This window comes from Salmo salar, chromosome 04 (genome assembly GCF_965601325.2).
Source record: "Salmo salar chromosome 04, fSalSal1, whole genome shotgun sequence".
NCBI lineage: Eukaryota > Metazoa > Chordata > Actinopteri > Salmoniformes > Salmonidae > Salmo > Salmo salar.
Genome location: NC_138294.1, coordinates 45579643 through 45591726, shown reverse-complemented (window position 1 = coordinate 45591726; position 12084 = coordinate 45579643). Strand labels below are relative to the sequence as shown.

The following is a 12084-nucleotide window of genomic DNA, read 5'->3' as shown; positions in this document are numbered from 1 at the left end:
GCCCCAAACATAACACTTTGTATTCAGGACAGAAATATAATTTCTTTGGCACATTTTTTTTTTTTTTTTACTGTAGTGTCTTGTTGCAAACAGGATGCATGTTTTGTAATATTTGTATTCTGAACAGGCATCCTTCTTTTCACTCTGTAATTTAGGTTAGTATTGTGGAATAACTACAATGTTATTGATCCTTCATCAGTTTTCTCCTATCACAGCCATTAAGCTCTGTAACTGTTTTAAAGTCAACATTGTCCTCAGGGTGAAATCCCTGAGTGGTTTTCTTCCTCTCCGAGATGAGGCAGTCATTCAGACCCATGGGGCGGCGCACAATTGGCCCATCGTCGTCCGGGTTAGGGGAGGGTTTGGCCGTCAGGGCTGTCCTTGTCCCATCTCGCACTAGAGACTCCTGTGGCGGGCCCGGCGCAGTGCACGCTGACACGGTCACCAGTTGCACGGTGTTTCCTCTGACACATTGGTGCGGCTGGTTTCCGGGTTAAGTGGGCATTGGGTCAAGAAGCAGTGCGGTTTGGTTGGGTTGTGTTTCGGAGGATGCACGGCTCTCGACCGTCGCCTCTCCCGAGTCCGTACTGGAGTTGAAGCGATGAGACAAGACTGTAACTACCAATTGGATACCACGAAATTGGGGAGAAAAAGGGGTAAAAAAAAGACAAAATAAACTATTATTGCACACAAAACAAATCTGACAATTTTATGGGCTTTCCTCTGACACTGCCTATTATATAGGTCCTGGATGGCAGGAAGCTTGGCCCCACTGATGTACTAGGCCGTATTCACTACCCTCTGTAGCGCTTTACGGTCAGATGCCGAGCAGTTGTCATACCACAGGCGGTGATGCAACCGGTCAGGATGCCCTCGATGGTGCAGCTGTATAACTTTTTGAGGATATGGGGACCCATGCCAAATATTTTCAGTCTTTGCACAGAGTGAGTCCATGCAATTTCTTATTTGACAAATGTTTACTCCTGAACTTATTTATGCTTGCCATAACAAAGGGTTTGAATACTTATTGACTCAAGACATTTCAGCTTTTCATTTTTAATTACTTTGTAAAAATGTATAAAAACATAATTCCACATTGACATTATGAGGAATTGTGTGTAGGCCAGTGACCAAAAAAAAATCGAAATTTAATCAATTGTAAATTCAGACTGTAACACAACATTTTTTGTCAAAAGTCAAGGGGTGTGAATACTTTCTAAAGGCACTGTAATCTGATTACTTTCAGTTACTTTTATATTACTTTCCCCTAAAGAGGCGCAGGTTAGCGTGTTTCGTCATGAATCTTGTTCTGGAGTCAGCTTTGCAGAGTGGTCACTAGCTGGCACAGCCACAAAGTCATACAATCTGATGATTTTAAACCAAACCCTAACCTTAACCACACTGCTAATCCTAATGCTTAACCTTAAATTAAAGCACATTTTTGTTTTCCTTAATTTGTACAATATAGTCAATTTTGACTTTGCAGCTGGCCCATCTAGTAGAATTAGTTCTGCCTCGAGGACAAGACTCATCCCAATAAACGTTAACCTGCTCAAGAGGCATTAAATGAAGAAGAACAAATATTACAAATTGAACGACATCTATTGCAGGATAAGTCAATGTTAGAGTTTACATAGCTGGCCATAAATGGATGTTGCATTTTACTTGGATATGTAGGCTTTTACTACAGATAATAATATTATTAGGCTATATCTTTACATAAAACAAAAAAACAGTAATTCCAATTAATTGAATATCCCTTGATCTTCAAGAATATGACTTGGAAATATGGCAAAATATATATCTATATAGCCAAACGGTTTTGCCTGAGTATAACCCAAAAACGAAGGACTTATTAGCCTACTCTGTTGTTTATGATTTTGGAGTCATTGAGGACTGATTGGGCTCATTGCTTCGAGTTGAAAAATAAATGCACAACACCACGGGGGAGTTTAGAAGGGAGGAACTCCCTTAAACTTTTATTCCATAGGCTGGGATCCGCACTGCAGCTGTTCCAAGAGCGCATTTTTCACTGGCTGTCCGCTAGTCAAGAAAACAATGATTGATAAGCAGCTTAAACTTCTTCAATTCAACCATTATTGGGTTAAAATACACATATACATTTGTGAACAGCCATACACAACAACCACAATCCTTAAGGCACAAATAGCTAAATGAGAGAGCAGCAGTGTGATTCTCATTAATGTGCTATGTAAATATCAATAATAATTTTTATCCATATTGCCCGTAGGCTACACCACTGCTGTCGTATACCTCCAAGTGTTTATTCAAGTTGGATAATCTTAAGATAGCGATAGCAGTCGCACCATTGGAAGACATAGTTTGGATTGTGGCCTACTAGAGGTCGACCGATTAATCGGCATGGCTGATTAATTATGGCTGATTTCAAGTTTTCATAACAATCGGTAATCGGCATTATTAACTAGGGAAATTGTGTCACTTCTCTTGCGTTCTGTGCAAGCAGAGTCAGGGTATATGCAGCAGTTTGGGCCGCCTGGCTCGTTGCGAACTTTGTGAAGAACATTTCTTCCTAACAAAGACCATAATAATTATGACATAACTTTGAAGGTTGTGCAATGTAACAGCAATATTTAGACTTATGGATGCCACCCGTTCGATAAAATACGGAACGGTTCCGTATTTCACTGAAATAATAAATGTTTTGTTTTCGATATGATAGTTTCCAGATTTGACCATATTAATGACCTAAGGCTCGTATTTCTGTGTGTTTAATATATTATAATTAAGCCTATGATTTGATATGATAGAGCAGTCTGACTGAGCGGTGGTAGGCAGCATCAGGCTCGTAAGCATTCATTCAAACAGCACTTTCCTGCATTTGCCAGCAGCTCTTCTCAATGCTTGAAGCACAGCGCTGTTTATGACTTCAAGCCTATCAACTCTCGAGATTAGGCTGGCAATACTATAGTGCCTATAAGAACATCCAATAGTCAAAGGTATATGAAATACAAATGTTATAGAGAGAAATAGTTCTATAATTCCTATAATAACTACAACCTAAAACTTCTTAACTGGGAATATTGAAGACTCATGTTCAGCTTTCATATGTTCTCATGTTCTGAGCAAGGAACTTAAACGTAAGCTTTTTTACATGGCACATATTGCACTTTTACTTTCTTCTCCAACACTGTGTTTTTGCATTATTTAAACCAAATTGAACATGTTTCATTATTTATTTGAGACTAAATATGTTTTTATTTATGTATTATATTAAGTTAAAATAAAAGTGTTCATTCAGTATTGTTGTAATTGTCATTAAAAATCATTGTCATCAAAAATCGTCCGACTAATCGGTAGCAGCTTTTTTGGGCCTCTAATAATCGGTATTGGTATCGGCGTTGAAAAATGATAATCGGTCAACCTCTATAGCCTACAATAAATGGCTATTCCTGCTCTTTTCCTGCAATCGATCAAACACATATGGTATTATAGTTGTTTCTGACTGCTGGTCAGACTCGCTCAGGTGGAACAAACTTAAACTTGTGCCTTTTTTCAATGCTGATTTGAATGTCATTGAGAAAGCAGAAAGGGGTCCAAAAAAATTCTAGAAGGAATCATCTAGTTTTTCAACGTTTTGGAACTTTCAGATAGAAATGTGATATGTAGATCAAACATGTCTCTCTGACATGTTGAATAAGGAATAACGTTGGCTTTATTCATGGAATTTCCATATGCAACGTTCGAGAATGTTTTGCAACTGAACTTGGCCCTGGTAACATTACCAGTAGCCTCAATGCAAATATTTGGTGGCACAAAAAGAATGGAAAAGGGATCGCAAATCATTTATTGGCTAAATTCCTCTTGCTACTACACTATATCACACTGGGGGAAGTAACTTTATTTTAAGTTTAATGTTGACCCAGTGACTCAGACTTGAGCACTTGGATCACGACTTGAGCACTGGCTCTCTGACTTCAGCCATAGGGACTCGTGACTCGAGCACAGGGGACTTGGGACTCGATTTGGACTCGAGGTTTAGTGACTCAACTACATCATTGGGCGAAACAGTCATTAACTCCAGTTCAAAGTCATTAGCCCCCGTTCTACTTTTGGACATCAGTGTGGCTGCGGCGTCTGTGGAATGCTGATAACAATGGCAAGGACACAACCAAGTGATGGAGGTGCAACCCATTCCACATTGCCAATACTTTGCATCCCCATCTGGTGATTGCGCTACTCTCTCTCTCTTTCTCTCTCTTTCTCTCTCTTTCTCTCTTTTTCTCTCTTTCTCTCTCTTTCTCTCTCTCTCTGCACTCCTGTGTGTCTGTTTTGTATGTAATATCTATGTAGGCTGAATTAGGAATTTACATGGCAAGATAATTCTTATATATATTTATTCTGTTGGGAAGAGAATAGGATGTTATGCAGAAAAATACTGTATGTTGGTGCATATGGATGTCAGTGATTTATGTTTACTGTAGGTTACTGAGGGAATACACATGTGATGTGACTAAAATGTGACTAAATGAAAGGACATTTAGTTTACTAAAATGGCCCACCGTTTTCATCATTTTGACAATAACTAGACCAAATCATTATTCAAATGACACAAATGTGACTAAGACTAAATTATACTTTAGTCAAAAGGACTAAGACTAGACTAAATCTAAAAAACGGTGCCAAAATGAACACTGGTTCATAATAATGGCGCAGCACCTCTCATCATGCTTCGGATAATGTTTTTAAAATGTCTATAAAATAAACATAGCGTGTGCTAACAGTAAGATTCCTAGGTGGAGGGTTATCTTTCTGTAGGCTTTCATGTGCTGTGGATTCTGCCTTTCGCTAGGTACTAAATCCCCCAAAACATCATTCTAAAGGTGCCCTCAGAAAATTACATCGCCAAGTTGCCAACCGAGTATTGGCACCTGTTTACAATTATGTTTGTCTCCCTTTGTGCGGGTTTGTGTGAATGTGTGTGTTGGTGTGTGTGTCTGTCAGATCTCGGCTGGCTGATTTCCAGCACAACTGCCAGCCCTCGTCCCATTCTCCCTCTGGCTGCATGAGAGAGAGTGGAGCCGTCTGCCTTAAGGCCTACGCGGGACTCATAGGTGAGCTGGAGAGGGAACAGGATCGAGGGGGTGGAAGAAATGAGATAGAGGGAAGGGATGGAAGAGGGATTAACAACACAAGCAAGGAACAATGGTAGAGAAGGAATTCTGTGTTGACTCCAATGGCCTTATAATCAGATCATTGTTGTTAGCTCTTGCTAACCCCAGGGTACAGGTAGGCACTCATTTCATAGCCAATTGCCTTGTTTGGCTTTGGAGCAAACGTTCCAAAGTTCGTATAGAAGTCAGGCCTGCTGACACATCTCTAATCAACAACCTCCTCCAGGCACCATCATGACCCCCAACTACGTGAACAATATCAGTATGGACGTGTCCCAGTGGTGCAGCTGTGAGGGCAGTGGGAACCAGTGGCAGGACTGTCTGCGCATCCTGCACATGTTTGACAGCAACGTCTGTCTGCGTGAGTAACACTCCCTCAACCGCCGACAATGACATCCCCTAGAGGCTGCTCCAGCAATATCCCTGGTCCTGGGAGCCCACTTGAAATCAGCAGATCACACAAATAGATTAGCAGGCGCTCTGTAGCCCGGTAGACCTAGAGAGCTGCCTACTTGTTCTGTATGGTACTGTATACTGTAGCCCAGCACTTAATTACAATATTGATGGACAGCAGTGTTAATTGAAACTGTTTCATTCGTGTCTGATTCCCATATTGCAACTGAGGTGAATAACTGAATGACTGCCATGCCTTAAGGGTGCAATGCCCAGTTGATTAACGCATTCATGGCTGCTATGAATAATGGAATGTTCTGAGGACATTGGCCTCATCGGCAGTGGGTATAATGGGGATGATCATAATGCTGATGATAATGTGGATGGTGGTGGTAATGATGATGTCTGTTGTTGCGTCTCAGGTAATGCTATCAGTTATTTGAGTGGCTCTTCCCCTCGCCCTGTGGAAAGCACGACTCTGCCACCTCGTCGCCACGCGTCTGCCACCCCCTCCCCTCGCATCTTCCAGGACAAGATCAATGTCAACGTCAACGTTTTATCAGAACACAACAGTGTGAGTATAAGTACTCTTCGTTGCCTCACCAAACCCAGACTGCTTAAATACTGTACAGTAACTTAAAAACAATGGTGGACAAAAAGCTTGTTCCTTGGGTTTTTCTAGAGTAGGTTCTCACTAGGATGCTCTGTGAATTGCATGATGACCTACAGTGTGACATGAGTGCCAACAGAGCTGCCTGAGTGTCAAAGTTCACTCACAGAACTGACCTGATATATACTCCCAACACATCTGTCTCAACACAAGGCTCACGGTCACAGTCAACACATTACTGTGGCATTGAACACGACCCAGCACCTCTCGTTTTACCTTTACTTCCCTTTATTTCTCCCTATCTTTCTGTCCCTTTCCCTATCTCTCTCTCTCTCACTGTGCGTGAGGATTAGCCGGAGGTGTTTGCAGGAGGGAGCATCAATCCTCTTGTGTTGATATTAATTTATTCACACCCATCTGTCTCCTCTCCCCCCTTTCTCTTGTCATCCTAATCCCTCTCACTCACTTTCTCCTCTCCTCCGCTACAATCCTTTACACCGTTCCAATCCCTCCCTCTCTTCTTTCCCCCTAACCTCTAAACCTCCCTCCTTCTGAGTGCAGGTTTTAGATGTTCCTCTGTAATACACTTATTTTCTTCCACTTTCTTCCTCTCACTCTGGTGATCTTATTCCGTGACCAAGACTCTCACCTTTCTTTCTAATAATATAGATGCTGACACCTTTCGAATCGGGATTCAACACCTACATTGAAAAGCAACTTTTAACGCTGAGTTGCTTTTTTCTCTGTCAGGAGGCTCATGATAGCCTACCTATTCCACACAAATAATGGATCGTTTTAACGAGCCTGTTTACTGCCAAGATGTTTCATATTTACAAGCAGATACACTATGGACTGACTGTATGTGATGGTTGATTATCTGCAAATTCCATTCGCTCTATTCAGGGGTGCAACTTTCACAGGGGACGGGCGGGACATGTCCCCCCCACATTCTGAAATTGCAATTTTGTCCACCACCAGTTTTATCATTGGAATGTGATACAAAACGAGGCAACGGTGTGCTTTAGGACCATGCGGACGCCTACCAAGCAGTCGGGTAGGCTGTTTGGAGTGTTTATCCGACTGGATAAAAAAAAAAATGTGTGACCCCCACTTCTAAAACCAAAGGTGCACCCCTGGCTCTGTTTGAATTCTGAATTATCACATTCCCTCTCTCTCTCAGGTGGAAGACACTGAAGAGGAAGAAGAGGAGGAAAGTCAGGAATTCAACGTTATCCCTCAATATTCTGAGAAGGAGAAGTCTAGTGTGGGCTCCGGGGCCCGAGGGGGCCATAGAGGAGTGGCAGGCCAAACAGTACCCATGCTGCCTCTGCTGCTGCTGCCCGCTGCCCTGCTGGGCTGGGGGTGTCAGGGTTAACGAACCCCCCTACTACCTCCCTTACGCTCAGCTACAGTATCACATTCACTGGGTCACCTCCACCATGGCAATGAGATAGAATAGACAGATGGGGAAACTTAAGGCTGAGGGAAGAATGACCACAAGGAGGAAATGGACATTTCTTCTGTTTACATTACTTTCTTTATTTCTGTTTTCCTTTCTTACTTTCCAACAACTGGTCCTTTTCTGTAATCTCTATCTTTCCTCTCCTGCTCTGTCTACTTGCGGTCTGTTTTAGTAGTCATAGCTGCCCATCTCTTTGCTCCTCTCGCACGTAAGTAGACATAGTTGAACAACCTGGGCCGATAAATAAGTCAATGGCTGAATTAATAAGGTCTCTCTGGATGAATCGATATGGCTGTCTGTCCGGTGCCTGTCTCAAGATTGGCTATCCAGCGCCACTCTCCCTCTTCATGAGGAGCTCATCGCCCAAGGCCAGTAACAGCACCTATCTCAAAGAAAACATAACGAGTGATTGGTGGAACTATGACAGTTCATTCCTTTGATTTTTGTGCCATGCCTCACCTTTTCTTTCTCCTTCGTTAACTTCCTTTCTTTCATCATCCCTTGGATAGGAGGGTTGTTGGGCTAGCCACTCTGTGCTTAAACCATAGAGACCTCTGTTGCACTTCCTTCCAGTCTCTATGTTGCTCTCCTTGTTTGCACCCTCTTCACCACCTCAGACTAGATGCCACAGACCTCTCCGGTTTGTACACCACTTATTCTCAGCCTTGTGGAGGAGATCTGAGAAACCCACCACAGGCACAATAATTATACCAAATTCGAATAATGACAATGGCAGAGGAAAACAACATAAGCAATAAAACATGAAATCAGATGGCTCAGCGGGCAGGTGCTGGGGCCGTCTGGATTTGAGCTCAGGGGAGAGAGGAACCAATTTACTGCTGTCTGTAGTTCACAAGTGCTTTCTATCCCTAGGTGTTGTTATAGTTTTGGAGAGACAATATCACACTTAGCTATACCTTTCCTGCCTGTGTTTGAGTAGGAGGAGATAGGGAGAGAGGGGGTACTATAGAGCCTCTGGCAGCTCTGATCATTGAGCATCACATTGAGCCTCTTTCTTGCTGCCTGATAAGTCTTTTGCTGATGTTAAGGTTTTTCTCTTCTTCTTGCATCGCTCATTTTCTTGTGAACTTGCAAAATTAACTCCCACCTGAGGGGAGGTAGGTAAAGGGCTGTTGGTGATCGTTAAAGGGGGAAACTACTCTACTGTGGAATTGTGTACGTGACTTGTATTCATCGACTTCTTTCCGTTCTAGAGGGAGATGTTAGATCTGACTCATGCGCTCACAGATAATACATGATGCTAAAAAGAGATAAATATTTACAGGGCGTATTTGTGCTGCGGCTCTTTACATCATCTGCCACCAGTGAGGGGAGTCGCTGGGACTTGATCCTGAGTATTAATTAAGCAGGCAAGATGGCATTAGTACAGCCTAACACCATCTCCAATCTGGACAATGACGCTCGTGATGGCTGCTGTTCTTTTTTAATAGGCACTGTCATTTCTCACTGCCTGGCAATGGATCCTTATGCTAGTGATCATCAAAGTGAGTGACCGCACAAGAGATGATGTGAGAGCGACAAGCCTTGGTTTACCCACTGAAACAGCCGAAATAAATATGAGCATAAGCCGTACAAGCGAACAGCAAGAGGGAACGAGCGTGCCAACTCTAAATGTATCACGTTGGTTTTGTTTGTACAGCTGTATTCACACATTTCCCCCATGGCCAAATGGTTTTAATAATATCCAATGACGTTAGTGCTGATGTTAGCGCTGACCGCATGAGGGCGCGTCTTGAGGTCGGTTCGGTTTCGAATCGATTATTTTTTTAAATAATCACGGTTTTCGATTTCGGTTTCAAAAATGTTTTTTTTACACATTAAATGCACTATGCATTATGTGGGTTGAATTCAGTAACACAGAATAAAAAGTCAAACAAACGTCCCATGGTGGTAGTGACTGTCCATTACTGCTCATCACTTATTAACCATCATTTATTCACATCACTTTGCTTTAATACAATATTTTGTTTTATTTGATGGTTTTATTATTTAATTCCAAGTCATCATCTCATTTCTATAGAGCTGCCGCCTATGCTGTCTGACAAAATCACTCTTTTAGTAGTTCTTCAAAGTAAATAAGGCATACTTTTATGACTGCTGAATACCAACTATCAATCACTTAAATCATGTATTTTCATGTAGAGATACCTCACAAAGTAACTGCTTTCTATCCATCTCGTACGTTCTTTCCGTCTCCATTATCGAGGTCTCCGTGTGGAATATGGTCATTGTAGTTAATTACCACATTTTCTGCACTAAACTATGTAGAATATTAGCCTGTTGGAAACTACAACTCCCTACTACATCACACAGTTTGGGCTTGATCTGATTTATCTCTACAGAAACTTAGCAACGAGCTCACAGCAGAAACAAAATGAACTAAATGAAATTCAAATCATTTTGGTTAATCACTCAGAACTCAAATTTGTCTTGTGTTCTATTACCATACCCAATGCAGAGTTGATATAATGTTTTTATACTCAAATAAATCCACAGATAAAGGGAGAGGTAGAGAGGGAGCGAATGAAAAAGTGAGACAGTGGGGGATTTGGGAAAGATGGGGAGAGTGACAGACGTAGATGCAGAGAGACAGAGAGAGACAGAGAGAGACAGAGAGAGAGAGAGAGAGAGAGAGAGAGCGAGAGAGAGAGAAAGCAAGGGCTCTTAAAGCTTTCAGTAGCATTGCTGTTGTAGTCAGGCCCTCTCAGATTTATTTTCATGCCTGTGGCTATGAGGCGAGTGTCTGTTCCACTCTATTACTCCTTTGCTTTAATGTCCTGAACTGTGTGCCTCCACCTCAGTTTGGCCTCACACAGACAATGCTACTCTCCCGTACATGCATTCCCTTCACTCTCTGCCACCATGTGTATTTTACAATCATCTGCTGCCCCTCACAGACAACATGCCTCTACATCCACTACCCATTCCTCTTTTCCTTTCATGTTGAAACAACAAACACTGTACCATCAAATACCTGTACAAAGCTTTATTTTATGGTAGGCTTATGTATGCTTTAAACAGAAAATGTGTATATATTTTTGTGTTTTCTTTTCTCTTGTTGTAATTATCATTGAGAGTGAGCTGTGGCATATAGGGCTGGATCTGCCCTGTTACAGAACATGTTGGATCTTATGTATGCCTCTTGTAAGTGTATATGTACAGATTATGGTCAAGCATCTGTCAGTCTCTCTGTCTGTTTGTAACAGTGAAACACTGTTGTTCTGCGGTGTCCTGCTTGTGTTGACCTTGATATCCATGTTGATGGTCATTTTTAGTATGGTATATGATGATCATCATGTTCCACATTTGAATCAAACTGCTCATTTACACAGCCGATGCCACCAAGCCCCGCTCAGTTGTGTAAAATAGGATTAGCTGTCTGAATCACACCACTTCTGAGAGTTGTTGAATGAACACTCTGTGGATATAGTGTAAGGCCACTTCTTGAAAGTGATCCTCAGTTGGCAAGCTGGTTAATACGTTCAACTTGAGCCGTTGCCGGCCTCTCTGCCAGCCCTCTAAAACAGTTTTGGGCTCTGTCCATTAGTATCAAAATGGTCGCCATTTAGAAAATGGACCCTTGTTATTTATGGATGAGGCCAGTGAGAAGACTTAGAAACTATCCAAGTAACATAGTAAGCGCATTGCACTGAACGTGCCCATGTAGACTTCAGTTGGAGAAAGGAATGAAGGACACTACAGTGGGCTGAGTTTAACATGAAACAGCCACTGGATTAGGGGCAATATCGATCCTTATTTTGATAATGAGGTGTCTAGAACTTCAGAGTTAAGCAATGCCAAAATGTCCCAGCCATCGCCGCTGCTTTAAGCCACACAGTGCCCTCCTCATCCCTACCTGTGTCACACCATCCACCTTCATGGCCATGAGTTCCGCCGTGCCCTATTCATGCCTGATGGTGTGAGTTTACAATCAGGTGTGAGCACTGTGTGGTTCTCCATCAAATGTGAGAATTTACAATGCTGTGTGAAAAAGACTACATACAATAATAAAAATTCAAAAATGATTGTTTTCGGTGTGGAACTTTTTGCATGTCTGGATGGGGATCTGGATGATTTGACTTTACACCAACGTGCCGACCCCTTTCTCTGGCGCGTAGATCGACACTGTTCCGCAGTTTTATCTGAGCATATTAAAGGTTAGAGGAATAGATGGTTTCGATGACTGTGTGATGCAGTGTTATTGCAGGTGCATAAAGTAGACTAATCAGGAAGGACAAAAGATGGGGACCCTTCTGACTTGCCAACCCCCAAAATCTGAGTTGACATGATGTTTGGAAAAGCTTTGAGGACAAATCTCAAGGACGTCCGGCCAGATTCATGCATTAGCCTAAATAATGTCCACTCATTCAAAAAATGAAGACACCGTATTAAGGCCTATAGGTAACCTAGCACTAGTCTCGTGTGGCCAATGCCATCTTTCCAAA

General features: G+C 42.2%; 1 protein-coding gene across 1 annotated transcript in view; it reads left to right on the top strand.

Annotated features, from left to right (window-relative positions):
- The window catches only part of LOC106603040 (GDNF family receptor alpha-4), a 45051-nt gene extending 33387 nt beyond the window's left edge, over window positions 1-11664 (top strand). Inside the window, exons 5-8 of the mRNA XM_014196168.3 lie at window positions 4984-5093; window positions 5380-5514; window positions 5969-6120; window positions 7337-11664. Of these exons, the coding sequence (XP_014051643.1) occupies window positions 4984-5093; window positions 5380-5514; window positions 5969-6120; window positions 7337-7531 (592 nt within the window). The 3' untranslated portion in view covers window positions 7532-11664. The remainder of the gene's footprint in view (window positions 1-4983; window positions 5094-5379; window positions 5515-5968; window positions 6121-7336) is intronic.
- Window positions 11665-12084: the final 420 nt, after the last annotated feature.